Source organism: Charadrius vociferus, unplaced genomic scaffold, assembly GCF_000708025.1.
Source record: "Charadrius vociferus isolate BGI_N301 unplaced genomic scaffold, ASM70802v2 scaffold51, whole genome shotgun sequence".
In the NCBI taxonomy this organism is placed as follows: Eukaryota; Metazoa; Chordata; class Aves; order Charadriiformes; family Charadriidae; genus Charadrius; species Charadrius vociferus.
The window spans coordinates 1,635,944-1,655,948 of record NW_009646939.1 but is presented as its reverse complement, the minus strand read 5'-3'; the positions used below and the strand labels follow the sequence as shown (position 1 = coordinate 1,655,948).

Here is a 20,005-nt window from a genome sequence, read left to right as displayed (position 1 = left end):
TTAAGTCTGAAGAAGGTAACATAAAAAAGTCATGGGGCAACATTACCACCCCAACGGATTTGCCCATGTCTTGCGTGGCCCTGGATCCCATGGGTGCATCAGGGTTGTTTATCATCCCACTGTAGCCCAGCTCCCCTGCTGTCCCCCTGCTGAGCTGGCAGAACATGGTTGGGTTTAACTGGAAGGGAGACTCTGAAGGGCTCATCCCAGTTGGTGCTCAGGCAGTGCTAGAATCATGCAAAGGATACAAGACCGGCACACCAGCCATACGGACTGCTTCTGGCGACCGAGCTGCACCTGTGTGCTTTGTATTCCAGCTTGGCAGTCTAGAGGAAAGGAGTGACCGAAATCCTTTTACAGTAAGAGAAGGGACGGATGGTCACCGAGCAGAAATGCTCATGGCCAGGCTCAGCGACATCATGTAGGATGCAGGATGCTGTACCCAGCACACGCTGCCTGCACCAAAACCAGCCAATATTCTTCCAGACCCAGTATATTTAGTAGCAGGTTGTCAATGACACTGAAGAAAACAGTCTATCTGACGGGTGTTTTGCTTAGAAATACCTTTATTTTATAAAGCCACAGTTTGTTCTGTAAAGTTTTACCACACTTATAAAAAAGGGGCTGACAATTCTGAGGGAGAAAAGAAAAGCTGAAAATGTTTCTCGTAATTCAGGGTTACACAAAGGTTATATTTATAATATATATATTTATTTATAATTTGGAGACAGTAGAGATGAAACTGCAATAAACTGCAATACGCGGACAGCTGTGGGATCAGATTTCAGAGACTTGCTCATGTCCTACAAATAGCGTTTCTTGACAGAAGGGGTTCACGAGGACCATCCCAGTGTCGCGGTAGTCGCCGTTGGCGGGGGACCGCGGCTCGGAGAGGTGGTCCTAGGAGAAAGACAGAGAAGCAGGGTGAGCGCTTCACACCCCTCACCCTCCATGAGCACACGGGGCACTCTGCTGCCCTATGCGAATGCGCGGGAGGAATGGACTGCTATTTTTATCGCTTCTCCCAATCCTCCAAAAGTGCTTGAATTTTGGGGGCTCCAGCTCCCGGAGAGCTAAGTTGGGTGAGCCAGTTTTGCGCTTCCTCAGGCAGCCGGAGCTGTGAGTGAAGAGCTCCTCTGATAATCAGGCTGATTCTTTCTCAATCTGGGGACCCAGAAGTCAGATGCATCAAACTTCAGGTCCCTTAGCAGAATTTGAGCTTTCACAATTCTTTTTTTTTTTTCACTTCTATGATGCATTGCAACAGTTTCCTGTCTATCAGCTGGGCTTTACTCCTCAAAGATGCATTTTCAGCTTCTTTTTAAGGTCAGAAAACCACCTATAGGGTTCCAAGCTACTCAAGCATGCCCCATTTCAGTTATGCTCTGATCAGGTTTAAGTGACTCAGATAACAGCTTTTGGAGACCATCCTATATGTGAATAGACCTATCATTCAATTCTTGGTAAGTCCTGCCTTAGCTTGAGCAATGTAATTGCCAGCAAAGTGGGGTTAATGAAGCGACTGTGAGTGCTTGTCTAGTCACATCTCAGAGGTTCCTTTCTAAACACAGTTTTGTTTAATTTAATGAGATGAGTTAGTCAGCTAGCCGATCTGAAAACCACTTTAGCATAAACCCAAACTCTCCACTGTTTCTAGGTTTTAAATACCTTTGAACTAAGCTAAATTATTCTTCTCTGTCTCTAAGGCTAGAGAATGCATTTCTATCCGTAGGATCACCTGCCCATATATGAATAATCCCACCGAACCAGTCAGATCCCTTAAGTAAAGGTTCATGAGTATAGACCACCGCTACACACTGTCATATATTGATGTTTTGATTGCTTATATATTGGGAACACTCACTCCCTGGACTGGTATTTGAGAAGGTATAGGCAGCTCCTGAGACATAAATGCACAAAATTTCTTTGCATTATTAACTCCCACTACCCCCCTTATATGATGCTGTGTGGGACATGCACAACAGAAAGATTAGAAGGACCAACTGTCAGTAACAAGCCAGCCCAAAGACCTCTCCCAGTCACGGTATGGCTACACATGGGCTGTAGGCTCAAAAGGAAGAGAAACCCGGGAACAAATTTACCCAGAGGTGATTAACTCCCGTGACCACCCAGCAATATGGGAACAGGATGGCAATCTGGTTTCGGTGACATATTTATCCCATCTTATACATGTGTAGTCTTTCTCAAAAAGCTATTTCCCCGAATATGCATGGAGATTTCAAGGCTTTATTAATATGACTTCCTCTCCCCTTTTCCCAGCATGGTTTCAGTGACAGTTTTCAGACACTACTTCTGCAAGTGAGGTACCTCTGAAGTCTCCAGGGACTGGATCTCTCTCGGTAACTCTACAGCATGCCTGTTGAAGTAGTCCATGGTAATAGCATTATTCCAATAGCTCAGGTTGTTTTCTGGGTTAGATGTCTTTTTCTTCCTCCTCATGCAGCAGACTGTCAGCAGAACTGCTGTCAATAGAAACATGTCAAAAATTTGGTTATTTACTTTCAATAAGGACTCGTCAGTACCATGGATTTGTTTTTTATGTTACTTAAGGTGAGGGCTGGTGACGTTCATTCATACAACTCAGTCAGATCTAGCTCTCTCCTTACAATCCCCACACAACTAAATCAGAATCTGGGCCCAGCAGATGAGGCTTTGGGCTTGGCAGAATATGCAGGTTTTACTTTCTTTTTGATGTGGGTTTATAATCTTCAAGATGTGTCTGCCTGGCTAACGAAAAGCTTTGGTGTTGTAACTGATGGCATTTTAATACCTAAGCAGGGATTTATAGACCCTGTAGGACAGAGGGCATTCCCCAGGCACTGCGAAGGATGCCTCTGCGCAGATCTTTTCTGCTTCTAGCATGTTCAGACGCTGCAGCGATGAGCACATTAGCAAATGGGCAGCAAGAGACACCTGTCCTAGGCTGAAATACCAAATTCATTAACACATGTAGCTGCACATCTTCAATACCAAAAGCTTCTGTCCTGGAACGCCACTGATCCCTGCCTCTGTCACCTGCCATTCATAACTTGGATTTTGGGTACTTTGCGACCAGCAACTAGCAAGGGTAACATGCTCCCGAGCAGGATATCTCATGTAGCTTACGCTTCCAGGGTAGCAGGAACTTCAGAGCTGGGGGTTTTCCTGGCTGTCTCTGTCAGCTGTATCAGGACATGGGACCTACTGATAAGTGTAATCCATTCCCCACACTTGCCTGGGCATTGGTGGTGTCAGAGCCTGGATTTTTTTCTTATCTGCAGAGCACACTTAAGATTCTGCAATCTGAAATATTCGAGCTTTAAGTAGAGCAGTTAGGCAAGCCGGCGTGACCAGCAAGTGAAACTTGTTGATCCAATTGTCTGTCTACTCTCAAGGCCGCAGACACCCCCCTGACTGCAGAGATGCCAGGATAACGCTTCCCCAGTGGGCGGGCAGAACACAAAGCTGCTTGAGTGTTATTTTCTGGAATTGGTTACGCTTTAGTCATCTCTGTTGCAATTCAGATGGGTAATCTTGGCAATTTTAAGAAAGCCAGCCAAACCCACTGTCATGAACTTACTGCTCCTACCTGTCCTTGCTCAGGCAGAAGCTGAGGCACGCACAAGGGTTTGTTCAGAGGAGTAATGCATAAGCACTGTCTGCTCGTCCTACACCTGTGGAATTAACTGACCAGTTGTGCTGGTAATCTACCTGTTTTATACAGACAGGTAGGTAGCTGGACATGTACTTACTTTGATTTGTACTTGTGAAATAGGGAATGCCCTGCCATAAATTCTCTCCGTTATTTCTAAACCCCTCATGGTAGAAAAGGAGAGAGAAAATATTCATGAAGCAGAAAAATATATTATTTTCTCAGCTACAGCCAAAATTATTTATTAGAACTGTAGCCCGGAGGAAAGAAAAGACTGCAGAGAGGTCAAAGCTGCTTCGTATGTTTTGACAAACATTGTAGCTACCCATATGCCATGGGTCTAATTTCTTATCCCATCTACTCACATAAAATGGCAATACAAAAGTGCAAGGCTAGAGATCTATTTAAAACAAAAGAATAAGCTACTAAGAAAAAAAAAATTAATGGGTTTGAGTTCAGGCAGTTTATGTCTCAAAGGCAAAGGTGAGCTTATGCTATAAATCTTCTTCCGAAACCAATGGAAAAATCTCCTGTACTGTTCCTGCATGTTTCAGAAAAGCAGGTCATCATCAAACTTACTATTATTTTTGATTCATATTGCTTCAGTCTTTTGATCACCAATAACTTCATTTGCTGACAGCCCGACAGCGTGACTCCTGCTGCTGCGCCCCACGAGGTCCACCAGACCCGCTCTCCCTTCCCGGGGAAATGCCTGTCCTCCTGAAGGGCCGCGTCTTTGCTCCCTACTTTGCAGCCACGCTCTCCATGTCCCAGCCCAGCCTGCAGACTCGTTAAGATTAGAAAGTGAAGCGGGACCTACATTTAGCCCTCCCCACTGCTGGTGAGAGCCAACAGACCATGGAGTTTTTTGGTACTCCAGCAACAAGGTGCTCCCTAAGGCACAGCGCATTTTTGAAGGTGCCTGAGGGTATGAGAGCCCCAGTAAAGCCAACTTTGTTGCTGTGCAAATATTTTGAAAGCCTGAGGTTTTACAGCTTATAAAATGTTGTGGCTGCTGACAGAGAAGTATCGGATTTGGGTTTTAGGAGCTGGAAAGCCTGTGACACTGAGTCAAAAGAGATCTCTGCTTCTTCCAGTAGGAAATGGCCTTGCCATGTGCGGATATGGGTGCTACGCAGCAATAATGCTCTCTTCCTTAATTACACTCTTGGCCTCCAACCTTACTGTGCACACAAGCAATGAGATGGAATACTGTGGAAAATGGGTTCCTGAGCTTCCTCAAATACAACATATTTCAGTAGAAGGCTGTCTACTGAAGCTGCCCCAATTCAAAGCAGAGAAGACCCGATTTAAGAGGGAGAGAGAGGACAGCAGGGCTGGAATGGGGCTATTCCCTCTTTATCTCATACTAACTACATTTTTGGGGCATATTTTAGTGAAATTAATGCAGCTAACATAGGACCGCTCACTTCCAGAACAATACTAGGGACAGGGTACAGCTTTACCAATATTCTTAGTTATCTGTTTACTCCCATGATTAGAATTACGTGTATTACACAAAACCCTCTTTCCAGAACAACAGTTGGGATGGCCAGCGAGGACATAAGTGGATGAAATACATAGAGGGCAGAAATGGTTTGGAAGGGAGAAATGGCAATAATAACAATAACAGAGCTGAAGAGAGGAAAAAGTAGCTGCAATACCCCGCTTATCTTTCCTGGTACATTATGTGATGGCCTCGTAAGGACAAGAAAGTGCTGTTGTTCAGTGCTGCCATGTATCATCTCTGTTTCAAAGCTGGCCAATCCTTTGGGCAGAAAAAGGGCTAACTCTTCTCTGGTTTTCAAACTCTTACCTGGATGCTTTCTGGGAGTCAGAAAAGCTAAACCAACTTTTCCCTTTGCCTGCTCCATGTTAAAGTCAATAGCGAGTGCCACAAGAAGAACGCTTCAGCATTGTCCCTGTGTCAACCTGAAGCTTCCCATACAGGGATTACAATACATGTTAGAAAATATCAGGGGTCTCTGCAATTTTCTGTATACTGGAGGTTCAGGGAGTTGAGAAGCATTTCTAACCCATATTCTTTGACTTGCTGCTAATTTGGAGGGAGAAAAGTCAATGCACACATTCAGGGGCTAAGAGATGCTGATGAGCTTCAGCTGATACTGGCCTCCTTCTGGCCCTAAATTACGTCTTCGTTATCTGCCCTCCCCCCCCAGAAACAGGACATAATACATCCCATAAATGGGAGAAATTCTCACAGATATACAGGTTTCTAGGCTGGTGGGAACATGTCCATCCTCTACTCTCACCTGCACAACAGGAGACTTTCACCTGTTAACCATAAACTGTATTTAAGGTACAGCACATCTCATAGGAAAAAAACCAGCTTCATTTAAGTGACCAGATATCCATCCCATTCCCACAAAGTTTGTTTCAATACTTAATTTCCATTGTGGGGACATGTTTACATTCCCTTTGCTGTCTAAATACTTCCAGCTTTATCTGCCACTTTCTCAATCTCCTTTTGCCTTTTTTATCAAAAGCTTCTACTATGCTATCAGAAATGTCTCCCATATATGTGGGCTTCAGCCTCTCCTTGGACTACATGATGACACAAGTGGAGTTATGTTGCATTTCTCAGCTCTTGAATCATTCACATGGTTCTTTTCTAACCTTCCAATCTTTTTTTCAAAAACATAACCCACCAGGATTATACACCATATTCAATACTGGCCTCATAAATGCAGCGTAATGAGATCATACCAACTCCCTACAGTTTCCTGATAGTCTTATGTCTTTTCTTTCAACTCACTTAAATATTTTACCAATCTTATATAGCTGCATAGCCCCTTCCCTCACTCTCCAGCTCCCACGTAAAACACGATGTTAACAGACCTGAACATTGCAAGCACTTCTAAGTCAGGAGATATTCAGACCGAAGGATGTTAATTTACTTCTTCCTATGCCTGCAGATCATAATATAAGCCAAGTTTCTCAGAACCCTTGCCTCAATGACTAAAATAGGGGGGTTTCCATATTTCTTTCAATTTCCCTCATTTACTGTGGCCATCTATAGTAGCACAGCCTTTGCTGTGGTAATACCGGTATCATGATGAGTTTGGTTATTGAGCACAGCTGCTTACATTTGGAGACAGGAGGCTCTTCTCTGGCTCAGTCTGAGCTCCCACCTGAGGATTAGACTCAAAGATCTCTCTCACTTCAGATGGGGAAGCAAACTTTTGTAGGTTTTGCGATGGAGAAAGTGGGTGAGATAACTTTGGAAAGCGTCCCAGTGTATGAAATGTGAGTTAAGTGGGGTTAGGTCCAAGGCAATTCTTCATATATTCTTTGAGTTCTGCTGACGCCTGCGTTCAGAGGCTCAGCCTTCCTCTCGCGTTTTCCCGTGTCAGCAGAACTGACTGAATGAATTGACTTCTGCGCATCTGATTTGCAAGTTTCTGTTCTTCCACGTTTTATCGTGTCATTCTGTAATTACAGAGACGTAAGTACTGGGAGCCCAAGGACCAGGACGGTGGGTTTTAAAATGCGTTCATAACGTGTCTTGTTCTACATTGCAGAGACGGGCACCCACACACATACAGACGCACGTGCACAAAAATGTTCAAGGCTGCCTGAAGGACACTGCAAAAACAACTCAAACTGTGACATGCAGAAAATACTTAGATCAGTGTTATATATGACTGTGCTTTTCTGGGAACGCAATGATACAAAATCCTTCATTTTTGCAGCCCTCCAATGATGTTAGCAGCACTACCCCCGTTATTTATACCATGAAACTGAGGTACCAAAAGCTGAAACGATTTCCCCATGTTGATGCAGCAGACGTGGCTCACGCATTCCTATTCAAAGCATTACTTTTCTGGCTAGCATTTTAAGGGATTTCAGTGGGACTCAGAAACCTATGCATCTTTAAAGAAATATATACTGTAAGGATGGGGAGGCTAAAACCCTCAACAAGAGTTGTTTCAGCAGGCAAGCTCCTGAGGCCCAGGTCTTCAGGCTACACTGCTATAGACACAGCCGTGCCACCAGCATGGCTGGGGGGCCCTGCCAGTCCTCAGTGGGGCTGAGATGGAGATGCCAGGGCACAGCAATGCTGAACAAACCCTCTGCTGCTTCCTGCTCTTAGGTGCAAATCCCCGCGGCAGGGACAGGCCGGTGAGGAGCCCTGGCAGGGTCTTTCCTCCACAAGAAGTGCAGCATCTCAGGAACTTCTTCCAGTGGGGACGAGGAGCCAAGGGTTCCTGTGGTCACTTCCCCTGCTATGGAAGTTAAAACACCAACAGGTTTTCATTTAACAATTTAACAGGATCCTCTCAATAAAAGGTGTGACAGTGAGCAGCGTGTGCAGCCCTACTGTGCCACGTGTCAGAGAGGGACAGACGTGTCTCTACAGCATCGTAGTGCATTTTCCCTTCCAAGGATGCCAGGCAGCAGGAGCTATGCCTAGAAGCTCCTTGAAGAGGAAGGTTTTTCCAGCCTCCTTGCCACCCCTCAAGCAGAGGAGGGATTATGGGGAAAGGCACAAGGGCTCCCGGCAGAGGAGAGATGCGCTGCCCACTGCGCAGCTCTGCAAGGGTGCTGGAAATAGCCTGGAGGTCAGTGAGCTGGCTCAGGGGCACTCCTCAGTAGCAGGAGGAGAGAGTTAATTAGATTCCAGCAGCTCTGCAACCATGCACAGGCTCCAGTTGCCTCTCCTCACCTCCTTCCACTTCTTTCCAGGGTGCACTGGTAACTTCCCTGCCTCGGGGCTGCCTCTCCCCCGGTGCAGGGTCTTATCCTTTCTCACAGGTGTCTCAGAAGCAGCTCAGGGCTTGCTGTTCCCCTCGGTGGGTCTGGCCTTGAAGGTGTCAGCCTGAGCACAGAGCCAGCAGCTCCAGGGCAGCAATAACCTCCCATGATAGGAGTCCTCAGTGACTTTCTCCATGGCTCGTTCCCTCCTAAGGCAGCTCAGGTATTTAACAGCACGGGGCTGAGTCTGGATATCCTAGATACCTCCACGTTTCAGCATCACAAGGCAGAAATGGGACAGTGTTTTCTCAGTCCGTGACCACAACATCTGTGAGAGCCTCTCACTGAAAACATTTTCACCCTTTGAAGATGAAATGAAATCCAAAAGGTCGTACTCTTCATCCGTCTCTTAGCATCAGCTCCCTCTGGACCAGAAGTGACGAGCAAATGCCAGCGTGGGGCTTTCTGTCTTCAGCTGCAGGCGCCTGTGCCCGGGAGGTGGCGACAGTCCCCTTCGCACACCGCACACCCTATACCGCACACTGTACACTGCACAACCCATATTGCACACCGCACACCCCCATACCGCACACTGTACACCACACACTGCACAACCCCATACGGCACACTGTACACCACGCACCGTACACCCCATACTGCACACCATACAGCCCATACTGCACACCGTACACTGTACATCCCATACGTTACACCGTACACCCGTGCCTGAACATAGAGCAGTGCCTGAGGGTCAGGAAATAAAGCGCCCCTCCAGTGTGCAGCACAGAGGGGAGCCACGAGCAACACATGTACGTCTGGGTAAAAATGCTTTAGGTTGTTCTAACTTACTTTTTCTTCTTCTGTAGGAATAATCTATGCCCGTACAATAGTACTTATCATGGCATAGCTTAAACAGCATAACTTTTGGATGAAAGCAATTCCCTAGGCACTCCAGCCAGATCCAAAAAAAATCCCATTTAAATGCCTGCCTACCATTCATTTCAACTCTGAAATACATCCGAGGATCCCCAGATTTTAAAAGGAGAGTCCAACTGAAGACCACCCTCAGAAATCTGGTCATGAAAGCAGGACTTAAATAGTTGAAGCATTTAAACACTCAGTTGCATTAGAGCTGGTTTAGATAATTTTCAAAATAACACTTTCCTTTTTAAAAAGGTAGCTTAGAAATAAATACAAGAAACAGGACAGGCACAGTCATAGGAACACATACTATTATGGTATACAAGAAGAAAAGTTTAAACACCACTATTTAACAAATTGTGGGTTAGAAGTCCTGTCAACAAACTCCTCATATTATTATTATTAATAATAATAACAATGATCATTAGTTATTAGCTCATATATGGCACACTCCAGGCAGGGACATACACCAGTTTACATACTGGTTATGCTTCCTATGCTTGTGTTGTATGGTATTATATTTTGTGTTTTGTATTTGGATGCTTTCTATCCAGTTCAGCTTTCTTTCTGAATATTGGCCCAAAACATAATACTTGGAGGAATTTATTTGATCGTCTATTTCAACTGATTGATAGACAAGGCACTGTTCATCAGTTCATCAGATATCACCGCTTCTCATCATGCTGTGCTTGCTATACCCCACTTTCTCCTCTCCATCTTCCGTAGAAGTACGTATGATGCACACTTCTGCTTTGGTTTCTCTTTATTTTGATTGTCCATCTGTTAGGCTTAAGCTTTGTTTTCACTCGTGGTTCTAACCACGTTGGCAATAGTGGAACCGATGGTCCCAGAGGTACAAGTCTAACAGATGCTGAGCCACTCCACTAATTTGCAGCTGCCGGACGGATCGGTGCTGCTGCTTCTCCAGGTGTGTATTCCTGCAGCCTCATCCCCTCCAGGTCTTGTGCTCATCTGACCCTGCGGAGAGCTGATTCAGCTCACTGGGTGGACAGAATGTACCAAAGAGCAACGTGAATATTTTTTGGCCGCTTTAGCAAATGTGGAAGTGGCTGAGGCAGGTGGCAGGGTCGGGCCCAGGCAGAAGGAGAGGGGCAGGATCAGGTGGCTGTGCCTCGGAGAGGGCAGGAGAGAGCAGCACTGTCTTTTTTGGCAGGAGTAAGCTGTGTGCAAGGCTGGATTGGTCAGCTCGTCCAGCCTTGTCCTCAGTACAGCTCATAGATGTAAATAACAGAATTAATACTCAATATTGTTGGCTGCTACCCTTCTATGTTTCCTGAGGCAGCAACAGCTGGGAAATGTTTGGTTTTGTTTCACTCCAGACAGATCAGCATAATCACACCCCGCAACAGCGAACCCCCGGAGAATCTGTTGTCCCACCTTGCTGATATAACCCCCAGCTAAGCAGGGGACACCTCAGCCTCCACTCACAACCTTTCTCATAATTTGTCTTGCGTTTTTTCTAACTGAGTCAAATTACGAGACCCGAAGCCAACTGTGGCAACCCAACCTGCTCTGGTCCCGCAGGTGGCTGACTCCTGCTGTCTGAAGGCCAGGATTTCAAACTCTTCCTGCTCCCTCGACAGCTGCAAAGTTGGAATTAAAATGGAGGAAACCAGCAATGTGGTTATCAGACTTTAAAATCTGAAAGTTCACAAACTGCCTTCAAAGGAATATTTTATTATGCTGGAAAACTGGTGTTTCCTAAGGCAATAGTCATTACGACTGTCATTAATCTTTTGGCTTAGCAGTGGGCTTTTAAAACCAAATTTCAGAGCAGAATATAGTATTTCCCAGATTAAAGACTTGTACAATTTTGGTCACCAGCTTAAATGCCTTGAGGTAAAGCTGCTTCGCCTTCTAGACTTGTTCAGCCTTGTGTTACACCCTCAAACGGTGGGCCCAAAAAGACTAAGTGGTTTCTAATAGCAACGGAGAAAATACGCTTTGAGTGTAAACATGATAGCCCTGCATTTTGGAGTTAAGCACTTTGGTCAGTGAATGCATCAGCTGTCTAGTGATTGGTTCTCATCCATCTCAAGCTCTCCACCTGGTCCTTGAATCACAGGCCAAAGTCTGAATTTTAAGGAAAGGGAAAAATAAAGCAAAATAAAGTGGCCATTTACTTACAACATGAGGATATAGGTACGCTGATGGCCAGAATGATCCAGGCAATGTCCATCTTGCTGAGACAGATGGTTGCTCTGTGCTGGGGTTTGTCCCCTTCGGTGACATGGGAGATATTTCCTTGCACCCCAGGTTTCCAGGTCCCGGCAGGAACCAGTCTGTTCAGGAAGTTCCCGGTGGCAGTGGAGCCAGCTGTGGAAATGGAGCTGGACAACCTCGTGGCAGGCGCTGCAGAGAGAGCACTGCCCAGCAAGGTCGCGTTAGTCACCGTGCCGTGCTGTGTTGGAGCAGGTCCCTTGGGGTCTCCCGCTGCCGGGGAGGAGACACCGACGTCAAAACCGGTCTGAACCGAGTGACCTGCTGCTGCTGTTGCAGATCCCGGGCCAGCAAACAAAGGGACATTTGTACTGAGATTCAAGGTTACCCAAGAGTTGTTTTTGCTCAGCATATCCCATACGCCATAGCGGGTGGGTTTAAAAGGCACCGACACTGCTTCAGGATCAGTTGATGGTCCAGCAGTTGTGGTGGCAAAATCTGCCTCCTGCACCACTAGCTCGGCCCCATCCCCTCGCTCTGCTTCCCTAAGGCTTCCCGAGGCATTGAGGTGGGGAGAAGGGTCTGAGTGTGTAGTTCTTGCCAGCCCCGTGCCATTTGGATCGCTGGACGCTGCGGTCTGGGACTGAAATGGGTGTTCTGTGAAAGGGCTCCTCAGGGTAGGGAAGGGAGAGTGCAGGGTCGTCTTTAGGTAAGGCTCCGAGGAATCCGTGAAGTTGCCTTTGAAAACCTGGAATATTTTCCCCTTGGGGCGAGTCTGTCCCGAGTACAAAGCACTCTGGTTGTACAAATGATACGTTTCCTTTTCGCCGACGCGAGGGCTGCTCGCTTGCTTTTGCCCGGTGGAAGGGCCTTTCTCCGCCAGGCTGATGGGATGGGGAATGGCAAGAGTGGATGTGGGAAGGGGCTCTGCCGCATGGCGGTCTTTGTGGCGAGGTGTTGTTCCCATGGCTGTGATAGTGGTAGTGTCCATCGGGAAGCCCTGAGAGGAGGAGACTGTGGGAGACAGTACCTGAACAGAAAACACCAGCTCTTCTGTCAGTGCCAAGATCAGTAGAACACCTGGAGGAAAAAACACAGAGAGAGGGTGAGACACCAGGGAGGGACCAGCGGACAGGGAATGGCACGGCTTGTGTGTCTGGCAGGATGTTCTGCAGAAGGACAGAAGAGTTAGCATCCAACTTTGTCAGCTTCTCTGGGAAAGCAGGAAGGGAAAGGAAAATCTGCTGGGGCTGCGGTGGCCTCATGGCCGTGGGAGTGATGAGGTGGGAATGGGAAGGTTGCAGGGAACCTCTGTGGCAAAGGGAGAGAGGAGCTTGCAGTATGGACTGGGGAGAGTGTTTTAAAGTGCGATAGGCAGGTGATTTCCCTGTAGAAGCTACAAAGCATCCTACTCTCTAGGAGGAGAAACAAAAGACGTTTTGATTTTTGTTTTGGCCAGGAGGCCTCCAGATTAATGTCTGCATCATTATGGGGAACCTTAGTCCACTCATTCTTTTGGCTGCAAAATCCTGAATTTGGCTGCCTCCAGTCTTGGATGCCATTAAGCAATCTGTTTTTTGAGAGAGCAGCTGCTTAGCCCTTGCTGAAAATTAGGTCAAGAAGGGATGTCTAATGAGAGGGCTTTCTGGGTTTTATACGCTGTCCTTTACATAGCAACTTCAGAAAATCTAGTCACTTATTTTAGAGTATAAGATCTGGAAAATCTCAAATTGTTAAAAAGGAGCAAGAAAACATAGCTATCACAGCCATTTTAGAAAGCCACATGATTATTAGGGGTCTGACTCAATCTAACACAACTGCCCTTTGCATCCACATACAAATGTTTGGTTGTAACCTGTTCTGTGCTCACATGTGCTGTGGGATTGGGTTGTGTTAAATTTGCCTCCCGCCACCCTCTGTACTGCACATCATTTCATGAGGTGTCAGATTCACACCGCTGGGAACATCAATTCTTCCATTTATTCCTAGTCCAGATAATGGACGTGGGCAGCTGCAGTAGCATAAGCCTCCCTGGGATGCAGGGCTAATACACCGTGAGTTAGCGTGACCTGCAGGGACCACATCAATCACACGTCACCATTTCCATATGTTGAAGCTGTCGAGTGTAATGTGGATCTCTGCCCACTAGGAAGCACATGGAATAAATCCATTTTGCACAGTCCACTGAGCATCATCAGATGGTACTATTAGCACTGTGCTAGTGTGAATTTCAACCAGCGGTGTCAAGGTGAAAAACGTTGTCACAGTCTTAACAAACTGGGGAGACGAGTTCGTCAAAGCTGCGGGACTCCAAACTGGGTAATGATCACCTCCCAGCCAAGACTGTGGAGTCCCCTCCTGCCCCCTTCTCCACCCTTCCCAGCCTTGCCAGCTAGAAAGTGTTCTTATGCCATCTAGTTCTACTGTACTTGGGAATATCTGTTATGGGCACCAGCAGAAAAGGAAGACAGGGATTTGGGAAAATGAAAGAAGATCTCTGATTCGGTGTCCACTGGACCCTAGGATTCTGTTGCACGTTGGGCACCTGCAAACGCCATGAAATGTGTTTATTCTGAATCCTGTGCATCTTTCGTACCCATTCGTAAGCAGTGCAACGCACATAGCAAAAACTCACCAAAGGAGCAGTACCTATTCCTCTTACCCAGCTAAATGCTCTACTTTGATCAGTAACCGTCATTTCTGAACCAGAACAGCACAAAGCTCTGAACCAACAATATTCACCTCATCTTGCCCCCAGCAGCCTCCTGTTACTTCGTAGAGTATCCAGAAGATGAAAACACTGAGTGGATACATAGTGAGAGCCAATTACAAGCAATGCACTTTCCACTGCCTGATGCTAAAATTAGCTCTTTCTTTTTTTATATATTTTATTTCTGAAATAAATATCTCTGCCAAATAAACCATCGTTTAGGGTACTGCTTCCCAGTTCCCAGCCAGCCACAGACAATATGCTCTTAGCAGAACACCTAGTCAAAGAAAAAAGATAGTCTGTACACTGAGACGCAACCAGGAGAGCAGATCGCGCTACGCTTGTGGAGCATCACTCTTGGAAATGAAAGTCAGGAGTTATCTTCACATTTTTGGCAGCACTTATTCTGAGGTCAAGGTCAAAACAGATATTCTAGTGTCCATATGGCTAATATTTCATGCCAAGACAAGTTGCTGCCACAGAACGAATTCAAAGAGGAAAGGATGACGGTTTATTTTGGATTTGCTGCGTGGAGATCATGTTTCAGGAAACTTTAGGCCTGCTGTTCTGAGCACACAAGATAAAGCGCATTGGCAGATCTTATGAGAGGCTAGATTATAATGACTGCAATACCCGCTAAAATTTTTGGATGTTCTTTGTGTAACTACTTTCCCTCACACCTCATGTGCAGAAAAACATCTCTATCGGGTTAATGTTTTTCTTCAGGATATTCCTTAAGGAATAAGGAAGTTGTCAGCTTTTCGGCATGTTGTGCCCTGGAGTTACAAATCCTGACCTTTGGCTAAAACCTTACCTAATATCCATCTCCACTTCTTGAAATACTGATAAATCAGAAGCTGGCTGCTGTAAAGGTTTATAATCTCTCTGGGGCAGTCTGTTGTGGTAGCAGGTCACCACACATCAGGCACGGGAGGCCAGATGCATTTAGCCAGTACCTTTCGGTGCCTTGTAAAGTATGAATAATTATTCAAAGGAAATACTACATCTGAAGTAATTTATTTGACAATAAACAATAACCCCCATGACATTTGGCTGTCTCAGGCTGTGGCAGTCAGGTTTTGCTCATCTGCTAGACTCCATTTATCAGCCTCTGCAGAGCCACTGTGGCCCCATAAGCTACAGCTTCTTTGGACCTTTTTTTACTGGTTGAGTGGACCACAGTAACTCCTTCAGTGACAACCAGTGCTAATCTGTGCCCCTAACTACTGAAAAAATATTCAGCTTAGTAGATCATTGTAAAAATAGCCAGTGCTGTATATTTAGGGAGAACCAGCTGATAATAAGGACTTCACAGTGGGCCTTGCTGGCCCTTTTAAGTAGAATTAATTGGCTTTATAATTGATCAACAGCCAACTGGAAAGCAGAAGAAAAGCTGGAATCAAAATTTTCAGACGCTCTGCATGATCACCAAAGCATGCTCTGGCTGGATTTGTGGTGACCTGATTGCCCAGAGCTCCCGCTTACTGTTCTATCACTTGAGGATATGCAGTGTCTTATGAAGTTGGACTCTTATTGAGGTCCCTGATATCCGACTGCCCTGTTTGGCAACTTTGGCTTACGCCTAGGAAAATGATATTCTGAATTTCTCTATTAAGGCGCAGGAAGCATTTGTGACAGAAATGGACTTAACCAACCCCTTCAAATTTCCTCCCTTCCCAACCTCTGTCTCTGCTTCACAAATGCGCCCGCACTAAGAAAAGCACCATGGTGGGTACGATGCCAATTGTCCCCTGGTGCCTCAGCTTACCCTCCATGAGCCTACCACTGAAAGGAAACATTCTGGTTGCTATCAAGTTGTCATGGCCAAAGTTTGGATATCCCAGGTCAGATGGTACACAGAAGATACTCTTAGTCAGTTCAAAGTGCAGTCCTGCACTTCTTTGCCAAAATCCTTCAATTTTGGCTACCAAAGGACTCTTAGGACTGATCTTAGAGCATGAGCCCTTTGGGGTAAGGACTGGCAGTCCTTACTATCTGCTGGCATAATGGTAATAGCCTGATGTAAGCACATTATAGCAAATAATAATAATTAATTATATTTTCAAAGGTCAGTTCACACCATTAAGTTTTTTAATAAGGGGTCATTTCTAAGGTATAGGAGCTCATGCTCAAAAGGGGTCAAACTCGTTTGGCTTTTAAATGCTATGTGTCAAATTCCCACTTTTGGAGTGTAATTTTATGACTATATTAAAACCATTCAAGTGTAACGAGAAGGCTGATTGACCTGACATCTCTGTGGTGTAAACTGTGTCATCTTGTGGTGTTGCATACTGCACCATGAAGGGAATGTTAAGTACAAAATGAATTAACTCAAGGGTGAAACACAGCAGAGTGACAGTAGAGTGTATACAGAGGGTGCTGATGTGCATTTAGCCACAAAACTCCTTCCTGACAACATGGTGCGATGGTTCAAATCTCAACAGGATCTCCCTGCAGCTCTTCTTCCCATTGTACACTCACTGGAGTCCAGAAATGGCACGTACAGTTTTGTACATGAAGAAAATGAAAGAGTTGCTTTACAGCAATGTTTTAAAAGACTGCGGTTGATGTCCTTAGCGAGTCCCAGCAAAGTTGGGGGTTAGGAATATTTTGCTTTCCCAGACTAAGAAATCCACAGGGAGCCTACACAAAGTCCTACCTTCGAGAATGGTTTGGGAACTTCCTCACGACCCTTTTATTTGCAGACAGGAGGCAGAAATGCCTCCCTCCAAACCAGAAAAACAAAACAATTTGGGCCCCAGCAGCTGATGTTCTTTGTTTTATCTCAGGTCCCATGAAGCCCCCTCTAGGAGCTGGTGTCCTGGTACAGGACAGCATTAAAAGGCGTCATTTAGGAGTTAATACTGCCTAGTGCTGCACGGGACACTTCATGGGCACTTCGAGAACAGGCTTTTTGCATGGCATGGCAGAGCAAGCATGAAGCTGTCGAGTCAGCTCACGCGTTCAGCCTCCCCAGGGCACCCCTTATAAACAACACAAACTTACGTAACTTCGGATCTAAAGCCTGTGGAAAGGTTCCCAATGAGTTTAGCTGGCTTTGGACTAAGTCCTGATTGCCAGAGATACAGTGGAAACTTTTGAGCTGCGCATTCACATTTTCTACAGCAAATGAATGTGCACAACGAGCTCGGTCTGGCATTTGACCCTTTCTGGCCTCTGCTACGTTGGACCTTGCAGCAAGACAAACAGAGCCACCCTGGGCAGTACCTGGCAAACATTTTTGCTCTAGGAAGTCAGGAGGAGCTTTTTGTGCAGAGACCTACTGCTGGACTCATTATTTCAGACTGCCGTGGGCAAGGGAAGCAAAGGGAGACATCCTACAAAGGACCCATTATCTACAGACCCAAGGTTTGGGTGCACGTGGGCAGCGTAGAGGATGCTCCGTGCCTCTCTGTGCTTCTAACAGTCTTGACTTAGTAATAGTGAGAGAAGGTTGTGCAAAACCTCATCACAGCAGCAGCAATGTTATTGTTGTAATGAAAGCTTTCTTCACGACTCTATTAACTTCTCAGTGTCTCTCAGCAAACCTAAAATACTACAGGGAGCAAAATGAATCTTTAATAGATGGAAACTGTGCAGAAAGTATATGTTTTTACTTTTGTTATGGTCATTTTTATTATGGTCATTTCTTTGTAATCTGTCAAAGCAATATGGTCTTCACTGACAATAAAGCAGCCTTTGTACAAACAAAGAGTTAAGCAAATTTCATCCCCATGATTGGTGACAGAACTGAGGGAAGAAAAAGTAGGTTACTCTGCATAGAAAATTTCTCTTCCCTGCCTGTCTATCAGTGGCTGTCATGCCAGAACTCCCTGATATTAACTTACAAGTTATTGTCTGGTTTCCCTGCTAAGTATTAGAGTGATCAACCACGCGGAGTAACATTGCAGTAACATGAAACAGCATCAGCAGAAGCTCTGGAAATCACATGTACAAACACAAATTAAGCAGTACTCCCTGACACTCCCTGTGCAACAACAGTAACGGCAGCTACAGTTTTCATGTGGCAAGATGTCCCGGTTCTTTAACGATATAAAAACATTGCAGAACACTATTCTTGCCTCTAAGATGCACTTCCATCGCAGACTTTGAGAGAGTGAGCCTGTAAATCAAAATTCATTTCTGGTCCTCCAGGGACTTAAACAATGGGTGATACAAATAGGACAGTATCATGTAGTCACAGAGCAGGCAGCTCCCAATTCATTCTCACGCTGCACGAGAGACTCCCAGATACTATGGCAATAGGTGTTTTAGAAATGCTTCAGATCCCCTATTCAGCTGAACACATACAGACATCCGAGCTGTTGAACCTAGTGAAAAGGCTTACTGACAATCTAGGACAACAGTAATTACTGAGAGGAGGGTAATAAAAAGAAAGAGCCTGACTCTAGCTGCTTGTTCAAGGTAATCACTTACCTGAAAATATCATTTGGACTTGTCAGCAGACATCCTCACCTGCTCACATCACACAGATTTAGAAGCTTCATCCCTCAGCAGAAAAAGGAAAAATACATCTTCTCCCTAACGAGGCAGCTGCACGCAGGAGTTGCTGTTATTGTTGGAACGGGTTTGGAGGAATGAGGACAGAGACAGCCCAGGCAGGCGTGTCTTGCAGGGCTGTGCAGCGAGAGGGCTCGCTCCTTTATGGAGTACCTTTGCAACTGCACGGCCAGATTACTTACTGAGCCAGTCCCCCTCTCTGCCAGCAGATCGAAGGGCTGCTTGGTATTCCAGCTTGGTTTCCCATCAAGTCCACATACAGTTTGTCTGACACGGGTCTATTCAGATGCCAGAGGATTGCTGGCAGTTCTCCTTTTCTGGGAACAAAACAGCAATGAGCACCCCAGCTGCACGTCCTTGTGAGGCTGTTCAGTCCCCATTTCAAGGCAGAGTGCCCTCCCTCCAGCACAGCGTTTAGCTTTTTGTGTGTGGATGGATTTTACAGATCTACCTCCTGCTTCGGTACCTCCACCAGACTTTCCACTTCATTCAATTATCTCTAACGATATTAATATTTCTGTTGGAGGAAAATATGGGGAATGAAATAACGATCGTCTTCTCTCCTTCTGTTTCCCTGGCATCGAAAGGCATGTTCTGTATTTTATTTCTTCACTCCTCAGTGGTGAATAGGCAATTTCAACTTTGTAACCATAAAGAAGTCCACAGTTCCTGTGACTCCCAAAGCCATAATCCTGCTTCCCTTCTTTCATTTCGTCTTTTTTTCTGTTTCTCCCTTTCTCTCTGGCACAGCTGGATGTCTGGAAGAACACACTGCCTGAAGAGCACAAAAATGTGCCCTGTGCAGCCAACTACCAATCCCTCAAAAGGCACGGGGAAAGGGTAAGAGAGCAACAAGTTGGGGCCTTCTTGAGAGCAGTGCAGGAATACCCCGGGAGCCAGAGGGCAACCCCCGCTACTCAGTCTTTGATTCAGAGTCCCTCTTGTATCCAGGGGTGCTGCAACAGCCCAAGCAGTTTATTATATGGGCACCTCAAAAAATTCATTCCCAGTATTTTGCCACTTCCTTCTTCTTTTATCATACCAGGTGAGAAGATCCTCCTTTTTCAGGCCTTGGGTACAAGCGTGTTGCAGCCAGACTTCTTGTTTGATGCCACAGCCAAATCGGAAAGGAATGATGCTGTGACAAAAGGTTTGAGATTGGGCAGCGCTAGCAGCTACAGGGCCTCCGACAGTGACCCCAGTGCTGATTTGTAGGGACTGAAGTCCCTATCAGGAAGGCTAGGCACATGCTTATATTATATCAGAAGTGTATTTTACCCATAGTTACAAAAACTCTGTTTTCA

The 20,005-nt window shown here is 45.8% G+C and overlaps 1 protein-coding gene across 1 annotated transcript; it reads right to left on the bottom strand.

The window, feature by feature from the left end:
• Positions 1-548: 548 nt before the first annotated feature.
• TMEM108 (transmembrane protein 108) lies at positions 549-18,779 on the bottom strand. The gene is made up of 4 exons (XM_009894965.1): positions 18,618-18,779; positions 11,438-12,550; positions 2,329-2,483; positions 549-900 (listed from the first exon to the last, which is right to left on the bottom strand). Exons 1-4 carry the CDS (start codon positions 18,628-18,630, stop codon positions 778-780), a joined length of 1,404 nt encoding a protein of 467 aa, XP_009893267.1. The 5' UTR covers positions 18,631-18,779; the 3' UTR covers positions 549-777.
• Between the last annotated feature and the right edge of the window lie 1,226 nt (positions 18,780-20,005).

Excerpts from the sequence above, each read along its gene's own strand:
- TMEM108 (XM_009894965.1), bottom strand. Across the intron at positions 2,484-11,437 it reads CGTACCTATATCCTCATGTT|CAGTTCTGCTGACAGTCTGC; the intron begins GTAAGTAAATGG and ends TTCTATTGACAG. Across the intron at positions 901-2,328 it reads AGTCCCTGGAGACTTCAGAG|GACCACCTCTCCGAGCCGCG; the intron begins GTACCTCACTTG and ends TCTTTCTCCTAG.